General features: G+C 41.5%; 2 protein-coding genes across 4 annotated transcripts in view; one reads left to right on the top strand and one right to left on the bottom strand.

The window, feature by feature from the left end:
* Nucleotides 1–880: 880 nt before the first annotated feature.
* Nucleotides 881–6128, bottom strand: LOC145497074 (uncharacterized). Its single transcript, XM_081476875.1, has 7 exons — nucleotides 5828–6128; nucleotides 5580–5667; nucleotides 4846–5020; nucleotides 3910–4051; nucleotides 3198–3260; nucleotides 2880–2961; nucleotides 881–2363 (listed from the first exon to the last, which is right to left on the bottom strand). Exons 1-7 carry the CDS (start codon nucleotides 5913–5915, stop codon nucleotides 2327–2329), a joined length of 675 nt encoding a protein of 224 aa, XP_081333001.1. The 5' UTR covers nucleotides 5916–6128; the 3' UTR covers nucleotides 881–2326.
* A 388-nt stretch (nucleotides 6129–6516) lies between these two features.
* Nucleotides 6517–19203, top strand: part of LOC145497072 (P protein-like) — a 31289-nt gene continuing 18602 nt past the window's right edge. The window contains exons 1-7 of one of the 3 annotated variants that reach the window (XM_081476873.1): nucleotides 6517–6948; nucleotides 14675–14732; nucleotides 15138–15210; nucleotides 17796–17879; nucleotides 18178–18248; nucleotides 18453–18553; nucleotides 18921–19017. In XM_081476873.1, coding sequence (XP_081332999.1) covers nucleotides 6656–6948; nucleotides 14675–14732; nucleotides 15138–15210; nucleotides 17796–17879; nucleotides 18178–18248; nucleotides 18453–18553; nucleotides 18921–19017 — 777 coding nt within the window. In that variant the 5' untranslated portion in view covers nucleotides 6517–6655. The remainder of the gene's footprint in view (nucleotides 6949–14674; nucleotides 14733–15137; nucleotides 15211–17795; nucleotides 17880–18177; nucleotides 18249–18452; nucleotides 18554–18920; nucleotides 19018–19203) is intronic. The other 2 variants (XM_081476872.1, XM_081476870.1) reach the window with 2 other exon arrangements.

The following is a 19203-nucleotide window of genomic DNA, read 5'->3' on the forward strand; positions in this document are numbered from 1 at the left end:
TTGATCCGTTGTCAAAATAAATCATGTTTTGAAGTGGCTATAAGGAAATTCCTGGTTTTGTCCCCCAAAATACCCGGGAGACGATAACAAATTTAAAGTGGTGCGTGGGTACTTAAAACAAGACGATCGATTTAGTAACCCGCGTGATCTTGTCGTTAAGTGAGAAATCAGTCATTTACCTTCGACCTCGCCTTTGAAAACGTAATTCGTTGACAAAGTATGAACTTTATGCATCTTGTTTTCTTTCTTTTTCTTCTCTTGTTATAAAATTCTTGGGGTCAGCTAAGTAGTTCACTTATCGTGTACCCATCTCTGTAGCTGTTTCACCTGTTTTGCTGATAAAAGAACTTCTTTCACTCGGGATTTAGCCTAACAACACATGTGTTTAGTTTATGTGCGTGGAGTAAAAGAATCATTTGTGATTTCAATTTACATCATTGAAGTAATTCCTAAGGGAAATAAAACGGAATTTAAAATGGAAATAGAGCGGCTATGGATATAATGGGGCTATGGAGGTGTGAAACTATAATAAACACTGCAGGATCGTACAATAAAAATTAGAGAACTGTGTCAGACCATGACAAAGTCCTTATCCTTGGTCCGAGAAATCCCGAGATGTTTCTTTTTAAAGCTCGATTGAGCAATTTATCAACACAAGCACAATCTGCTTAAAAGGTTCTTCCTATTATAGTTTGTACCATTGTTTATTCTTCATGGAAGACTTGAGTATCAACATTGTCGTTCAGTTCAAAACATAGCTGAGTGAAAGCAAAAACTTTTTTGATTAATCTCAATCCCGCGATTTCGCAAAAGCTTAGGGAGAAAAAAAAAATAGAGGTTCTATTACTACATTCTCATTTCATGATTGTCGAAATGAAACTAGTTATCATGTTGGATTATAACACATTGGAATACAAGTATTTTTAAAAGCAAGGCCATTAGTTCTCACTGGGGGGTTATTGTTCCAATAAGCAACCAATATAACTTTGGTTCACAATCACTTTGTTTTCTCAACATCTAATCGCACGGTTCTTAATTGCATGCTACAAGATCTGAAAACGGTACATAATCTTAAAATACCTTGTGTTTTAATCGGTAGTATATTTTTTTTTCTTTAACTGGGTCTTTTTTTGTAGTAGAACTACAAAGAAAAGAGCCGAGGGCGTGGGTAGTTCTTCATTGAGCCCAAGAAAAGGGAACGAACCATGAGAACACGATTAGAAGAATCGTAGAATCGCCACTTTCTTCGAAGAGTCTTCGCACGTTGATAAACAACATTGAACATTTGGGACGGTAAGCTGACTCCAGCAAAGCGTACACTTTGCTGGAGTCATAAAGATAGGGTGGGGCAACGCTATCGGACACTTTCGATTGGTTCACGAAAAGTGTTCACAAGCTCTGTGACTTCTTTTAATGAGACACATGAACCGTTGTAATGAATTCAATCTGACGCTAAACCACAACTTCGTTCCCAGGGTTTCTTATCTTCCCGCCCTCCCGGAGTGAGAGAGGAGAAGGGCGGGAATAAAGATGAGAGATCCTGGGAACGAGGTTGGCAAAACCAATGATGAGGCTCAGCGCATTCAACATTGTTCTGACATTTTCCCACACATGACACCAAATGCAAGCTGTCTTCGCTTTTTGCCACTAGCAATTGGTAAGCTGGGGGAGGGAGGGGGGAAGGGCTAACTTAATTAAGAACAACGTTAGATTACAGGGAAATCTGTGGATGAGCTGTTACTTTAACTGTTTTATTTATGAAAAAATTTGTTCGACATTACAAACTAAAAATTCTATGGTTCAGCAACTGCTGACTGCATCCTATTAAACTGCCCTGAGAAAATTTAATTACAAATTAAGTTAACAAACTCATAATTACAAATGATAATTTCCTGAAAGCTTGCAAAAAGCGGGCTGTATTGTGCAAACCTGAGTGGTCACTGCTGCGTTAGGTCGGTGAGTTACACTTGAGCAAATGTACGGCGTTGTCAACTTTGGAAAATTCAAGACCTGATCTTTAAACATTTAGCAGGCCTTATGTTAAAAATGAGACAAAATTGAGACAAAAAATGTCCCCTTTCTCCAAGTCCGTGACGTGCTTCTTAAAAAAGCACTATTCTATGGCTCTTTCTTCAAGTTACAAAGCTATTGAAATTTACTTAAAATAACATATACAACACCAAATAACATTACATATATACATATACACTACCAAAAGTAATAACATACTCTAGATTTACAAATTCAATAGACTTTCTAAACTTTTTCAGCCTTTCTCAAACGTCACATTGAAGTCATCTGGAGTTTGGTGTTTCTTGCGCATAATTCACATGTTTAAGTTGCTCCAAGACATATCCCACGGCCTGAAATATGAAGAAAAAATACTAATGGAACTGTGAAACAGATATTACATGATTCCGGTAAAATGACTTTGAGAAACGCCGGTTTAGGAACCGGGCCGAGTTGTTCGGAAGCCAGTTAACGCGAGCCCAGCTAGGATTAAAAGTCAACCGAAGAGTTCATTTTTCTTGTATAAAAATGTTTTTCACTGCTTATGTTTTGTGTAGTTTGAGGTTATTCAGAGTAAAACCTGAAGGACAAACAATGTAAATAGAAAACCTCACCGCAAAGTTACACTGAAAACTGGAATTTTCACAACCTGGTCTAGATTCTTAATTTTAACCACCACATTAAATTGAACTATTTGACGTTTTGAGGGTTGTCCCTTGGTCAGAGTAAATTAGGATTCTAAGTTCTTTTTCGGTTCTTTCTACACTACCCAGTTTATGAGGCGATTCTGATTTCATCATCACATTAATCGCTTTCTTCTTAGAGACCTTAGAAGTCAGTGAAAAACTAGACTGCTTGGTTCTACTCACCGCTCAGTTGTAGATGGTCTTCCCCGGGCTCCTTTGTAGTCGTGAGAGTACTCGGTCTGCCAATGAAGAGCGGGAGTCTGAGCTAAAAACAACAAGATGACAAACTATTAAGTTCTTTTAAAACCTGCGCAAACACCAGCAACTCAAAAACGTTACTGGTGCGGTCGTTAAAAAGACAAGCCTAAAGAGCTTTTTTGCCTGACTTTTTCCTCAAAGACTCTGAATCGAAATGTTACTACTTCTTATTTTTGAGCCGCTTCACGATAAATTAGTGGAAACTGAAATTACTTCTTTACAAAAATTGTACGCCCCGCTTACCTTTTGAGTTCGGTCTAAAGCGATCTGTTTTCCACGCGGTCCTTGGTTTGTAGTTCGGAAGTTCTGAAAGAACAAGATGACATTTTACACCTTGCGCTACTTGCAGATCTTTTGGATCACTCAACTTCACGTATACCCTGGAATATACCTCCCGCCTTTTTCCTACCAATGTACCAATCTAGCTCGTAGCTCAAGTCTTCGTTCAAGCCCTCATGTTACTGCGCATGCTTGATGAAAGAGCAGCAGTTCTCGAGAGTTCCGCTGGAGGATCGATTTTAGACTGTGAGCAGTCCCTCTTTTGCTCAAGAACGCAAAGAAGAACACAACACTGAGTGAGCGACCGTGAGCATGCGAGCGTGACATCCCGGCTCGCGGTTTCGCCGCTTGAATATCACACTACTAATCACGCTCGCACGGTCACTTGTTTTGCGTTCTTTCCGACGGATTAACGAGCAAACCGAGAGAGACTGTTCGCAGTCTAGATCGATCTTATTGGCCTTACTAGCAATAAAAAACCGTGGGCCATGGAGCTTGATGTGTTTCACTGGCCATTCGCAATTCAACTAGAAGACTTTCAATCGGAACTCTCCAGAGTCGCTCGCATCCCGAACGCTGGTCAAAGGTAGCGAAGGCTCGGCATACTAGTTTGCACGGAACATACATGAATTTCACGGATTTTTACAGCTGTGCAGCATAGCTGCTGCATACCTACCGAGCGGTCTAGCGTTGAAGACGGTGTTGTAAGTCGTTGAAAACCAGCGGCTTTTGTTGTGTTGTAGAATGTTAGGTGCTGACTGTGAATCCCGGATGGGCGGGAGATTTAGGGACGGATTGTTCTTCCACACTAAGTAAGCCTGAAGAAAAGCAAAATATCCGTTGTAGAAAAAGTGTTGGTAGCCCTGCCTTAAGAGAGCTTCCTCACAGGTTATTGTTTGATTGGCGCCTGTGGGTAGGTACACGTTTGGGTCACACGCATGGATGGTGAAGCCACGAGGAGAGTCACTGAGTGCAGAGTGCAAATGAATTATATTGTCAGTTACCACAACAATTCAGTCATAGTCAATACCAGAAGCTTATTACCTTGAACAAGGTGATAAGCTTTTGTCAATACATAATGTAAATACTTTTACACTTTAATTTAATTATTGCCTTCGATTGACCGCTTTCCCTGCGCAAAATTTATAACCAGTTTCCCGCGTTTACGAGTCTAAAAAGGCGTTTTAGTCGCAAAAACGAGCGGATAATTTTGAATATCAGTGCTTAAAGAGTTGCTGGATTATCCGCATTATTACACGACATATGAAAAAGAAATCGCCGGAAAAGTGATCTATCCACAATAAACGGAAGTAAACAATAGTAATTTAGCATCCTTTTCCGATCTTTTTTCATGAGCTCCGAGGAAAGCCAGAGCCTGAGGCACCAACATAGGTTTAGCGGGATGCGGAATGAAAATTAGAAAATCAATTAAAAAATGAAGGGCGTTACGCAGAAAACTGCGACTAAAACTAGGCGGGCGGATGGGTCGGGACAAGAGAATACAAGTATCACAATCTCTTGACCGGGATTGAGCCAAAATAGCGAAGGGATGCGGCATTGAAAAAGCCTGTGTTGGACCCTCTGATACTTCGGTAACATGCTGATACATTACCTTGTCTGGATACTGCCATGGGTCGGTTAATGCCGCGTGTGGATTGTTTTTCCGATGTACTGAGGAAGGTTGTACATTATGACGACAGTATCTCAGCTGAGGAGTTCTGAAGGTGGACATGTAATGGCTTGACTCGAAAGGCCAGCCGGATGGAAGATGTTCAGCGGTGCTCATTCTAAAAAAAAAAAATGAAAATCTTTCAGTGAAATTTAAAAAGAAAGAATAGCCCAACGCATATAGACCATTCTGGATAGGTAACGCTCCTCGAACGCGCGCGAGGCGAGCGCGTGTTGCGCGTGGCGGCATGTACCTCAAAGTTCTTCGAGCGAGAATCGGCAAAAGTTTTGTAATGGCAGTATCAAGAATTAGGGTTGCTCGTCAGGTCCGCGGTGCAGAAGATTGTAGTGAGAACCATTAATTTTAATTCGCCTCCTCTTGTCCCCGTTCTTGCCGCCTAAGCGCAGATCAATCATGAAAGTTGTCAACTGTGCGATTATGCGCTTCATGGAATTCGGCAAACATAATTAGTGAACAAAATTCCTTTTTTGTTTCTTTCTTCTCCTCAAGACCAAAATCAGTTCCACAAAAACAAACTACCGCTATCTTGTTCTCACTGCGACTTAAGGAAGCGCTGCAATCACGCACGTCCCAAAACATCTCAGAACGTTTGATCGTGAGTGAGTTGATGTATTTAAGGGATCGGTCCATCGAAAGTATTTTAACCTGCCAGTTACCTTTGAGGATATGCTGGAGTTCCAGTGGCTCCAACATAATCTCTACTATATGTGGTCCATGGAAACTGTTTCTTTCTTATCCCAGACGCTAAAAGTAAATAACAAACAATCGATATAATTAGATGGATCAATTTACACTCGCTTGCAACAGACTTCCATCAGTCGCTCGTTTACATTAAGACGGCGAGCAAACGTTTTGAAATGTTACTGCAGCCCATGAGGACAGCACTAGTTAGATCACCGCTTACCTGTGGCTGGAGTTTCTGGTTCCGTTCCCCAGGGCGGATTTTTAACGTTGCTCTTTACCGGAGAAGTTATCTCTCTCTCTTCAGGCATTGTTGTTGTTCACTTGAAGAAGAAGCCGGAATTAAGTGGACAGCTGGATCGGTTTCCAAGGCCTTTAACTCGAGATGAAAAGGAAGCGATGTCTATTAAATGAGTCCTTCGGTGATCAGTAGACTTTCTCAGGCACGAACAAACGATCTTTTTGTACCGTGTTGTTGTCAATGCTGATCTTTTCAACAGAAAACTTATCAGTATTTGGCGATGGTCTCGGAGTAATTTATTCTTCAAATCCAACGATTAAACATGAAGGTTGCACCTCATTGGATAGTGGTTGCTAGGTAACTGGGTTCTTTTGTGCAAATTTCACGCTATGCACAGCGTGACCGCTGGAGTGAAAACTTGTTTTCTTCTTTACAGTCATTTTGTTACTGTTTTGTTCTGCAGGAATTGTAATGGACGAGCTTTAGAATTCATTTATCAGAAGAAAATAGCAAAATTGCCGTATGTTATTTTGAGATCACGCCATTTATGTCACGCAATCTCATTCCCAGAGGTTGATCTGAGCCAGAAACATGACAGCGGCCGATCCCTGCAAATTCCAGTTGCGCGGAGCTGCACGGGCAGCTGCACGTCGTCGGAGACTCTGTTTCCGGGTAGGCTGTGAGCTTCGTAAATTAAAAGCTGAATCAAAGAAATGAGCGACACAAGATTTCGAAACCATTTTACGCAATCAATACTTTACTTTCTTGCGGTCGTTACTAGTTCAGACAGAGTCGTTCACACAGTAGAAGATGGCGTCACGGGGATTTCACGCAGCCACTGACTCGTCGCCAAACAGCTCGTGTCGTTCTTACCAGTCGATAAGTGGAACAGAGAGTCCAACTTTCTACTCTCCACGGTCACTTAGTCCCGACATTGAAATAATACAAAGAGGAGACGAAGTTTCTAGGGATGATGCACCGTTGATAACGCATGAAGACCACCATGGAAATAACCAAAGTGAACTTCCAATGTCTATCGTCTTCGCTGACAGTTCTTCGACTTCTTTTGAAGCTGAGGTTGTACCATTCTGGGAGCATATGAGGTAAGTTTTTATATTTCTAGACCTAGAAACTGTTTTTGAAATTCAAGCTCTTACAAGTCTTACTTTTACGCATTTGCAGAGTAGCATTTTGCAATTTATTGTATACTTAACTTTTGTACATTTTATGAGCTGTTATGAAGACAGTTATTAAAGTAATCCCTCGCGGAATTGATGCATGTGTATTAGCAATCGAATGAAAAAAAAAATTGATATCACATGATTGTGTTTTGCAAACTAAGATTTGCAGAAATTATTTTGATGACAGTTTGTAATGAATTAGGAAAACACTACGTAGACTATGTGATAAATAATTAATATTACATGTACCTCATAATTCAATCAGTCTTTTCATTTCTTTAATTTGGGTCAACTTTGGAATTATCGGAGGTCCATGGGTGGTCTTTGGAGTAGTTTTCCTAGCAATAAATGAAAATTCCTAAACAAAAGTATAATTTCTGTAATTGGACATCGGTCTGTGTAAAAGTCTGACTGCGGACTTTGGTAAAATGCGGACGGCTGAGAGCAAAATACAGACTGTAGATCGGGGGTAAAATGCAGACAACAGACTCTGACTTTAACTGAATCATGTTACCATTTCCATCATTGAGAGCTAACCGTAAACAGGCTAACTGAAGCGTTATTTAGGCTAACCTGAGTGATGTTCAATCTAACTGGAGTGATTCTCAGGCTAACTGGTGTGCAGATTTTCACTCCGATTAGCATGAGAAACCCTGTTAATATGGTTAGCACTCGATCATGGAAATAGCACTGTCAACATATACTTGGTGCCTGTTTACAAGGAGGGAGGGTTACCCTAGTAAGTGGGTTAACCCTAGCTGGAGGGCAAAAGATAGCCCAGGTTTACAAGCAAAATTTCACAGGTAGAGTAACCCTACAACCCGGGACAACTTAATGCGCAGTTACACTCAAAGGGTCTGGAAACAACTGAAAAGTTAACCCGAGTAGGTGGTTTAACCCTACCCAGAGTGTTTACAAGGGAAAAAGTTAACCCGCCTACCCGGGTAACCCTAGCTGCCTTGTAAACATGACAAAGAAAAAAAGAGGAAATGTGTGAGTACTAGGGTAACCCGCTTGCTAGGGTAACCCTCCCTCCTTGTAAACATACCCTTAATAAGTCTGTAGTCTGTAGTCTACAGTAGTCTGTTGTCTGTATGTAGTCTGTAGTCTGTAGTCTGTAGTCTGTAGTCTGTAGTCTGTAGTCTGCAGTCTGCAGTCTGTAGTCTGCAGTCTGCAGTCTGCAGTCTGCAGTCTGCTGTCTGCATTTTACTTCCAGTCTGCATCTGAATGCAGTCTGTGTTTTTCCCCTGGTCTGCAGTATGCATTTTACCCCCAGTCTGTGTTTTTACATTGACCAATTTGACAATTACCCCATCAGCCTTATCAATTATGTGTGCTTTAATGACTTCCTTCCTAATGTTTCCCCACTCACTTTCTCATTCAAAAGAAGTTCTTCAAGACTTTGTTATGTTTGGTACATGATTAATTAGTAACTGGGTCTAGTTTGGACATTATACAATTCATAGCTAGAGCAGTCTCATTCCCCTTGACCAGCGGCTGGAAAACGAGAGCTCTGGGAGCAACCGTTTTGAAATAACCGAATTCTGCCCATCCAGTTTCACTGCGCAGTCTGCATCTATGGCACACGCCTGAAATGGTTGCTCCTAGAGCTCTCATTTTCCAACCGCTGGTCAAGGGGAACGAAGACTCTGGGAACGAGATTGTAGCTAGAGTGATCATGCTCACAATTTGAATTACTCACTCTATTTCTTCCTGAATTGTTCAAACACCCAGTATAGTTACTATACCGGCCATTACTTGTTAACACATGTTTAAATTGAATATTTTAATTGAATTTATTGTGAATGACTAATACCCATCATTCATTTTTGTTACTTGATATTTATAATGTAAATTGCATAAATTAATGAAAACATGCAAAAATTTGTTTTTGTCAGCATGATACCATAGGATCCTTTCAGCAATTTGGTACAACTTCCTCTTTATTAAGTCTATTTCACAGATGTAAGGCAAGCCTGAAAGATACCCTAAGGGTTAAAACTAGGAGTGTCATACTATACGTCCTGAACACCCAAAGTGAGACCAAAATCCATGATTTGCATGTCTACTAAAGCCTGGTTCACACTTGTGAGATAAGCATAGCACAAGTGAAATAAGTACAAGCATAAGCACAAGAAAAAGAAACATGTTCCTTTTTTCTTGTGCTTGCATTTATGCTTATTTCACTTGTGTTATGCTTATGTCGGGCGGTACAGACGACTCAAACAATATCGAGAGCTCAATGAACACAGTCTTTATTCCTGAGCTTGACCACGAGGACTTCGTGTTACAACAACAACATGATCTGGGGAGCCCGGATGTAGTTTCCCTCAGGGAGGGTATAGGTACAAGTGACAGGCCAACATCCCCCTTCTTTGAAAAAAAAAAAAATAGTAATAATAAATAAAACAGAATAAAGTAGGCAATGTTAGCCTTATATAAGATTCTGTTCTGACTGTTATCATGGAAGATTCAGCAACCATGCTGTTATGCAGCGCAAACGTTAATGGCAGGCATGACTTGAGTTCAAAGTCTTTGAACCTAGTTGGTGGTTTGATGAGTCTTGTGTGTGTTCTCACTTCGGGTTGGTGATCCCTGGGCGGTTCTTGGATTGTAGCAAGGGGTGTGTCGGTAAGCAGCTCACTTTGGCCCGTGTCTGGTGTGCTGGGTTCTTGTGGTTGTGGCGGGGAAGAGGTGTCGAGATCAGGGCCGCTGTTACTTGGGTCTGACGAGGGAGGTGGTTGCTGTTTAGGCTGATTAGTGAGCATGTTCAGCTCTGATCCTAGAGGATTGTAGTGATGTGCAAGACTGTGTCCTGGTCGAGGTAGGAGTGTAGGTGGAGTGCAGGGTGGTGTTGGGGGAGGAGGAGGTGCTGCACGCCTGATGTGTATCCGATTTCGTCAAATGGTACTGTGGGGCATTTGTATGGTGTAAGATCTTGAGTGGCATTTTTCAGCGACACAGCCATATGCCCATGGGTTGCCTGGTTTGCTTGTCGGTGGTCGTGCATACACAAATTCACCAATGTTGATTATATTGTGCTCTGGACCCGCTGTCTTGTCATAGTGAGCTTTACTGGCGTTGCGTTTGGCTTTGATTTCTGCTGATACAGTGTCACGGTTGATTAACATGGGCTCGAGAAGGTGGTCAGGTGTTGGGAGCGTTGTGCGTGTCTGGCGGCTCACCATGCGTTGGGCCGGAGAGTAGGTGTGGCCCTTTGGTGGTGTGTTTCTGTAGTTGAGCAAGGTGATTTGGAAGTCATCTGATTTCTTTAGCATTGACTCCGATACTTTCACTGCTGCCTCTGCTCGACCGTTACCTTGGGAGTGGTAGGGACTTGAGGTGGTATGTTTGAACCGGTACAGAGAGGCAAAGTCCATGTAATCCTTACTGGTGAATTGTGGTCCATTGTCTGTGTGGCAGATACGTGGAACGCCAAACCTGGCAAAATGAGCTTTGGTTTTGTTGATGACTGATGTTGCCAAAGTGTCGTCAAGTTCATCCACTTCGATCCAGTCAGAAAAATGGCACACTGTTACAAGGTAGGCTTTCTGTCTGTGCATGAAGATGTCTTGGCTGATGATCTGCCATGGTAGTGTTGGAATCGGGAGTGATCTCATAGGTTCTTTTGTTGACTTTGATCCATACTGTGCGCAGGTACTGCAGTTGTTGCACATATCAAAAACTGCTTGTCTCATCCCGGGCCAGAATAGTACTTCTCGTGGCATGCGTACATTTGACTCAGGACCAAAGTGGTTTGCATGGATTTTCAGCAGCATTTCAGCTTGCATGGACTGCGGTATCATAACTTGTGCGCCTTTGTAGATGAGGCCATTGTCAGTGGTTAGCTTGTCTCTGTAGGTCCAGTATGCTCGTAGTGGTTGTGGTAGCTGCTTTCTGTCATCTGGCCAGCCTTGGGCAATTGTGGCCATTAACTTGGAGAGGTGTTCATCCTTTTTGGTCTCGTCGCGTAGGTGAGATTCGGTGGTTTCTGTGAGGCGAGGATTGTGGATATCGGATTCCTCTGTGAGTTCGGTCCTGAATACTTCAAAGTTTGTGACCCTGGCATGTACTGGGGTAGGCAGTGCTGCTCTCGAAAGAGTGTCTGCCAGGTAGAGTGAGGTTCCTTTCTTGTATTTGATGGTGAAGCGGTATTTCTGCAGTCTCATTAGCATTTTCTGTAGCCGTGCTGGGGCTTTATGGAGAGGCTTTTTGCAGATGGTCTCAAGTGGCTGGTGATCGGTGTGAACTTCTATGTCAGATTTGCCATAGAGCCAGTGGTCAAATTTTCCAAATGCGTTACAAATGGCCAGGCACTCTTTTTTGATTTGGGAGTATCGTTGCTCTGTTGTGTTGAGGCTGTTTGATGTGTATGCTACAGGTTGGAGGCGTCCTTCACTATTGGGCTGAAGAAGAGCACCGCCCAGGCCTTCTTCACTTGCATCGACTTGAAGTATGACCGGTTTACTGAGGTCATAGTATTGGAGCACTGGTGCAGTGGAAATGAGGTGTTTGGCTTTGTTAAATGCGTCATCTTGTGCTTGTGCCCACATAAAGGGAGTATCTGACTTGGTGAGTTGGGTGAGAGGTCGGATAATGGTGCTGAGGTTCGGACAATAGGGTGAGAGATAGTTGGCCATTCCTACGAATCACTGAACACCTGCTTTGTTTCAGGGTGGGGCCATTGCTGAGATTGCTGCTATCTTGTCTGGGTCTGCTTGCATTCCTCAATCAGTTATGACATTGCCCATGAATTTGACTTGTTTTAGTTTGAACTGTAGTTTGCTCTGGTTTAATTTTATGTTCTTTTTTGAGCAGCGCTCCATAAGCGCAACAAGACGGCGGTCATGATCTTTCTCAGCTTCTTGGTAGGTTGTTTCGTCTCCAAAGACAAGTATATCATCTGCGATGCATAATACTCCATCAAGGCCCTCTAGAGCTGACATGAGGCGCTTTTGAAATTCCTCGGGGGCGCTTGATATGCCAAATGGGAGATGGAGCCATCGGTATCTCCCATAGGACGTGTGCATTGTCGTCATCAGTGACGATTCTTCATCAAGGGGTACGTGTAGAAAACCTTCTGACATCAACTAGTGAGAAACATTTGGCATGGCAGAGTTTATGGAGTTGTTCAGACAGTGTTGGCATTTGATACACTGGTCTGAGAATACCTTTATTGACTGTTTGGCTGGGGTCGATGCAGATTCTTGTCTTCTTTGGTGTCTCTTTAATGACTTCATTGGAGCACCACGAGGTGGGTTCCTCTACTTTCTTTATGATACCAGCTGCAGCGTATCTGTCAAGGGCTTCCTTTTCTTTGATGCGTTTCGCCACAGGGATTCGATGTATTGGCATTTGTACTGGTGACACGTCAGCTTTTACTTTGAAATGAACTGGGGGTCCCAGGCAGCCAAGGCCTTCGAAGTTTTCAGGATACTGTTTGAGTATGTCTTCCTTTGTGAGTTTCCTGGGTGGGGCCAGGCGTCTTTTGGAAGGGATCATTATAGGTTTAGAAGGTGAGGGCGTTGCTGGGTCACCGTATGGGCTGGCATTGTTGGGTTGGTCAGGGTGGCGGCCTTTTACTCCATTGAGTGTACTGTTGGTTTGAGCTGTTGGGGTGCCTGGGTCTGGATTGGTTTGTGATGAGCTGGCGGGGTAGGCAGGGGCTCTCTTGCCTGACAAGTCTTTTACTGCTGATGTGAGTGAAAATATTTCATGTGCCCTGATGGTGATGAGCCCCAGTGCCTCACAGTCGGAGCCAGAGAGAAGGGCTGGTTTGTTCATCATGACATCTCTAGGAAGTATCTGGAATGTGAGCGATTCATATCTCTTGTTTCTTTCGCACAGAAGGTCAATCTGCCCAAGTGGTTTCAGCGGCTGGGAGTCGCCATAGGGGTGTAGTAGGTAGGGTAACTTTCTAAGCTTCATGTTTGGCATGAGCCTGAGAAGAGTATCTTCAGACAAGGTATTGCAGGTGGCGGCGGTGTCTATCTGGAATGTCACTGGGGTGAATTTGTTCCCAGTTGCAGACATGGGCAGTGTAACAAAGTACTTTTTCTTTGCGTGGTTTGTGTGGATGCTGTGTATTTGCCGTGTTTCCAGGGAGTAGCACTGTTCTTCGTAGTCATCAGTGTAGTATTCCACAGGGTGGTGATCATTTGCTGTCTGCAGCAGATGTATGTTTTGTTCATGAGGGGGTTTTGGTTGGGACCGGCCGTGAGGTGCTCTGTGGCCTCGACCCCTGCCCTGAGCTTGCCATTGGGTAGTTCTCCGTGGTTGTTCTTGTTGAGGGGGACCTGTCTCGAGACAGACTCTGGAGAAGTGGTCGCTAATGCCACACTTAGAGCAGGTTTTACCATTTGCAGGGCATGTTTTCCAAGGGTGGGGTCCACCTCGGTCTCCGCACCAAAAGCAGGTTCCAGGCTCCCGCTTTAGTTTCATTTGTTTGTGGCTTATCCAATTTACTTGTTCCTCAATTCCTTTTGTGGCGTCTGTAATGAGTTTGTTGGCTTTTTGGGCTGACTCGAGGGCCTTGGCTTTGGAGACGACGTCTTGCATGTTCTTAGGCATTCCATCCAACTTTAAATGCGTTTTTAGTAACTCAGCTCTCATTGTGCCATCGTGCAAGCCAAAAACGAATTTTTCGCGGCTCATTTCGTCTGTCAGTGTATTGTACAAGCACAGGCTGCCCGCCTGTCTGACCTTAACTTCCCATTCTTGAACAGATTCGTGTGGGCTTTGTTGAGTGTTCCAGAATTTAAATCTGTCTGCCAGTAGGGAGCTTCCAATAGATCCAGTGTAATGAAGTCGTAATTTGTCCATCCAGATCCATGGTTTTTTCTGATCATCAGCTGTTATCTGGGGTTCGATTGTGTAACGGATCACCTGCAAAGCTTCGTCCAGCATTGACAATCGGAGCGCTGATATTTCCAGTAACGGTTTCTTGTAGTAATCTGCTCTCTCTGTCTCGGGATTTTTCGCCAAGTTTCTGTAGTCGGCTTGGATACAGTAGTCATGGAATCTGAGTTCGAAGTTCTTGAAATTTTCTGACATATTCCCCCCGAGTTTCAATTCGGGTTGCTTGAGGTTCGCCATCACTGTTTGACGAGTCGGCTGTGGTCATTAAATTCGCTAAATGTACGTTTACTCTCCGTGAATGCTTCTCTTGTCGATTTATCAGATCGATCCCACTTCTGACACCATGTCGGGCGGTACAGACGACTCAAACAATATCGAGAGCTCAATGAACACAGTCTTTATTCCTGAGCTTGACCACGAGGACTTCGTGTTACAACAACATGATCTGGGGAGCCCGGATGTAGTTTCCCTCAGGGAGGGCCTAGGTACAAGTGACAGGCCAACACTTATCTCACAGGTGTGAACCAGGCTTAAGCGAGATGAAAAGCATCCACAACCTTTTTACCCTCCCCACCTTATCCCAGTACTGAACATATGTTCACATCACTGTGCAAATTAGCAAAACGTACACATGCAACCATGTAAGCAGAAAAAATGGTAAATTTCCATCCCATATATATGTATCCCTGTACAACCCTTGCAATATATGTATTGCTGCTGTTCGCTGTGTAAATTGTGTTCCTGTATGAAGTGTTGATGACAATGATTTTTTTTTTTATTACTCTGACAGACACATGCCCAAGAAAATCAAACCTTGGTTTTTGTTCTTATTGGCTATTGCATTCTCAGTAAGTGAAGTAGTAAATAATTTTTTGGAACTGTTTTATGTTTTGGGAAAGAAAGCATCAATACCATTGCATGACTGAACAGCTGACAAGCAATCTATTTTCATTGTGTGTGTGTGTTTTTTTTTTTTTGACTAAAAGAGCAAATGCCCTTTATGCTATTGTTTACAAAAGGTACATGTATAATTTGTCAATACAATACAATACACAGTGAATTTTTCACTGTGTATTGCACTGTGTAGTGCATTGACCAGTAATGCATGCTACGTTTATGGCTATGTAGCCCTTATTACACACACAACATACTCTAGCCTGATCAAAAGGAACAAAGTTAAGTTGACTTTGAAATAGTTATTTTTTACTTGTTGCATTTGTAGTGACCAAATTTTTTGTGTGTCTCAACTTTAGGTACTTTTCGCTATTTGTGATGAAGCTCCTGAAACAGCCAGGCTTTTGTGTCTCTCACATAACATTACAGCATGTATCCTTTCTTTTTTTTTCCCATTTCTTAATTGGTATTTAATACTAGTGCAAGTTAGGTAACCTTTTTATCCTCTTTGCCACATCACACTGCACAATTTTTCTAAAAGACATTTCCTTCAAATCCCCTTTGACAGATAGTGCCATATTCTCTTAAGACAGCCTTGTTTCCTTGATTTGTACCCCATTTTGTTTCTATGGCTAATACAGAGCCACTCCCTCAATTAGGGTGTTCACATACATGTAATTCTTAAACTGCTACTATGATCAAATTTGTACCCCTTAAATTTTTAGGCTTAACACATAGAATTCCACAGAAGACTAAAAACGCCATTTACCATTGGCAAATATCTGCATTGGTTCTGGAGCTATTTAAGTTTGAAAAATGTGTAAAATATGCAAATGAGATGACTGATGACGTCATACACTCAACCAAAATGACATCTAGTGCGTGTAAAACTATATATTAAATAATGCTATCTCACTCAATTTTCGACAGAAACCTTTGAAACTGTGTAGGCTAATAGTTCTACCTGCAACACACCTGCAGCTCTAAAAAGGTATGTTCCCATGGCAACCCACTCTTTTCCAGTCCCCTCCAACCTGATTTCAATCTTCTTAGTGATTTTCAGATTGAAAAACATTAAACAAGGCCACCTACTCAACCTAACTTTTTTATATGCTTGCTGGATCGTGCAGATGAGGCACCATCAGCAAATATGAATATGGAATGCTAAAAGTGACCAGAAAAGCCTTTAAGATCAGGGGGTCTGGAACCCAGTTTGTTGCCATGGTAACAAAAATGTGGAACACCTCTAGTGGAATCTTACTGCAATGAATCAAACATTTCCGATACTATTGGTTGAGATATCTTTGTTTATTATATTTGATCAACATTCAATTGTGTGTATGACATTCAATACTTGGCTAATTTGCATATTGTAAAAACTTGAATATCTCCAGAATGAAAACAGGTATTTGAAAATAGTAAAGAGCATTTTTCCTCTCACACAGACTACTTGTCTATGTTTTAAAAATGCTTAGATTTAAAAGATGCGATTTTTGTCATGGTAGCACTTTAATTAAGGTTACCGTATACCTTCAGGGGTGTCTTGCATCCGGCTATCAAACTATACCAAGAATTTTGAAATAAATGCGAGCGCCTGAATCACCTTTCAAAAGCTACAAGTCAAAGCGAATTTTGTTTTTCGCCAATTGAATTTTTTCCTTGGTTTCAGGGCCCAAAGAGCTTAAAACATGTGTCTGCGTTTTGGCATATTCAATTGCAGCAAAAAGTTTCAGGACATTTTTGAAATAGGATTAAAAAAATCACTCTCGAAGAAAAAGTATTTTGAAATTAACAATTCGCAGACACCTTTTTGTAGTTTATTTGTCAAACTAGCTACTGTCCAAATTTGAGGGCAATAGAACAAATTCCCTTTGGGTTATAACTCTTTAAAGTGTCTGCTTCAAGCAAAACAATTTATTCAAGAAAAGAGCGCTAAGAAAAATCTTCTGCTTCGCAAACAAACTCTGCCCACAAATGCCTTCAACTGGGTTCTCAGATGACTGAGCCAATCAGCGCAGGGAAAGTTTACACAATGTACTACCGTTAACCTCGTAGAAAAATTTACGCACAAATCTCCAAAACACCCTTGTGTTCCGCAACGCGCTCAGGGTGCCGAAGGCGGAGAGATAATTTTTCTGTAGCTCAGTTTTTCTTGAAGCTGGTCTGGCAAAATGGGGAAGACTAAAAAGGATATGAATGCTAGTAAGAGTGGCTGGGCGAAGAAAACAAACAAAAGAAGGCTCGGCGGAGCAACTTTGTGTGGTTAACTGTGCATGGATAATATTTCAAATGGTCTCAATGAGTCCGACAATTCGTCGATATCGAACTCATCAGAAGAGTCTCTGTCAACATCCCTGTTATTGCTGTCAAGTTCCAAAATTTTTACAGACCCTTTCTTTTCTCTTACCATGAATTTTTTGTCCACCTTATACGATAGCTATAGCTTCATCCATGTGTTGAACTTTTGCTCCTTCACTCATTGATGTATTTTCATTGATTCTTCGCTGTTTTTGCTTGTTCAAACTGGTTCATGTTTTTAACATGGTCTATGTTTACTCAGAACTTAATAGAGTTACACCTAATACCAGAAATGCTTGGTAGTCACAACAACAATGCTGATCAACTGAGTAGTCAATTCGTCACATCCGTACAGGTAATTCCCACAAAAATCATCTCAGTTGATTACATACATGCCACAGGACTGTCAATCAAGAGGTAAACTTTTACTTCCGACGAAAACGTAAGACCGCCATTTCTCCACCAATTAGGGATTATTCTTCGACCACTACTTTGACCCAAAAATCCAAATTTGAAGAAAATTGCCGACCCAAAGGTATACTGTAACCTTAAGAAAGGTTATAACTAATAAGTCTTCTTTCTAGCTCTTAACCTCGGTTTTTGAAACATAGAGTAGCTCTATGTAGCTCTCCTTCCTGGATGGGATGTTTGTTTATCACAGTCTTACCCCTACCCAGCACCATATAGGTGAAACATGTACCTTCACCCAATACCACCAGACTTTGAATTGCAGAACAACACAAAGGATTCAGTTGTGACAGTTCAAGTGTCTGGACCTTTTATAGCAGGAGATGAATTTCCAGGTATCCATTATTTTATTATAATCCAATACATGTTTAAAATGAGCTCAGTCACTACAGTTTGAGCTATTATACACCAAAGAGACAAAAATAAACCATAAAGGAACAAGGATGGTCAAGGATGGAGAAGATTAACACAGATCACAAACAGAGAACTTAAAAAACTTAGGCTAAACTTTTTGAGATATCCAAACCATGATGTAGCTCCTTTAAGGGTGTAAAATTCTAGTAACCAATGGCAGATGAACACTGAACTCTCTTTGCAAGCATGTAATAACAAAATATCTGTGTGTGTTATTAGATAGCCAGTCAGATCAAAATCTCACCATTGGCTTTGTAAGCAAGAATGGAAATGTAAGTATCGTCAGTGAGGTAGGTGGACTGCAAAGACACTTGTAATATGATATAATGTTTATTATAATTTTATTTTGAGTGACATACATACTTCCATTGTAAGAGTTGATGCAAGATTTTGAGTAGGATTGATTAAAAATTAACATTCTGTTTACTGTCAGATGAGTTAACAAGTTTTGACCTTTGTGCTTTATGATTTAAATACCTCGGTTGGTTTTACAGGTTTCAGCTAGAATTGGAATCAATTGTAACTCGACCAGCTATGAAGCACGTGAAGATCCTATCACCATAGAAAAGAGACTAAATCTTCCACAAATGGACAAGTAAGTAGTCTTAGTTAGATCCTAAGTTTTAGAGATATGTCATGTACATGACAGCTTCAGTCACAATCCAAGGAAATGTATCGTCTAGTGATATAGGCAAGTAATATTGCAGTGCATACAAACGTCTACAGCTGTTAAGCCTAATGAGTGTATTGCCTCCCATCCCCACCCCCACCCCCACCTCTTCTCCAGCTGTCAGGCTGTATTACCAAGTTCTCAATAAATAACTGGCATAAATACAAACAAAGTGCTTACAGGTAATTTTTTCTTCTTCCTTTACTCTGACTGATTCCCATGCAGTGTTTTTTTTTTTTTCAGGATACTGCTAGAGTTTCATATACTTGGAATAATTTTTTTCTCTTTACAGTATAACACATATGATGTTGTTATTTGCCTCAAACACTTCATTTCCAATCGCAATTTCACTGAAGTACTCTGTGGAGCCTTTTACAATAAATGATCAAGTAAGAACTTATATTAATTTTAGCTTCAAAATTGTTATTATTTATACCAGAAACCATACTTTTTTGCTATGCTTTAACTGCATAACTGGCAAGTTTGCTTGAGCCATGGTTTGTACTTTGGTGAGTTGTAGTTGAGAGAAAATACCCATGACAAGACCAAACAGGTGTTCTAGTTCAGTGTTTAAG

The sequence above is a fragment of the Orbicella franksi genome, chromosome 9 (assembly GCF_964199315.1).
Source record: "Orbicella franksi chromosome 9, jaOrbFran1.1, whole genome shotgun sequence".
Classification (NCBI taxonomy): Eukaryota; Metazoa; Cnidaria; class Anthozoa; order Scleractinia; family Merulinidae; genus Orbicella; species Orbicella franksi.

Excerpts from the sequence above, each read along its gene's own strand:
- LOC145497074 (XM_081476875.1), bottom strand. The coding sequence starts at position 5,915 with ATGCCTGAAGAGAGAGAGATAACTTCTCCGGTAAAGAGCAACGTTAAA. Across the intron at positions 5,021-5,579 it reads ACTCCAGCATATCCTCAAAG|AATGAGCACCGCTGAACATC; the intron begins GTAACTGGCAGG and ends TTTTTTTTTTAG. Across the intron at positions 3,261-3,909 it reads CTTCAACGCTAGACCGCTCG|AACTTCCGAACTACAAACCA; the intron begins GTAGGTATGCAG and ends TTGTTCTTTCAG.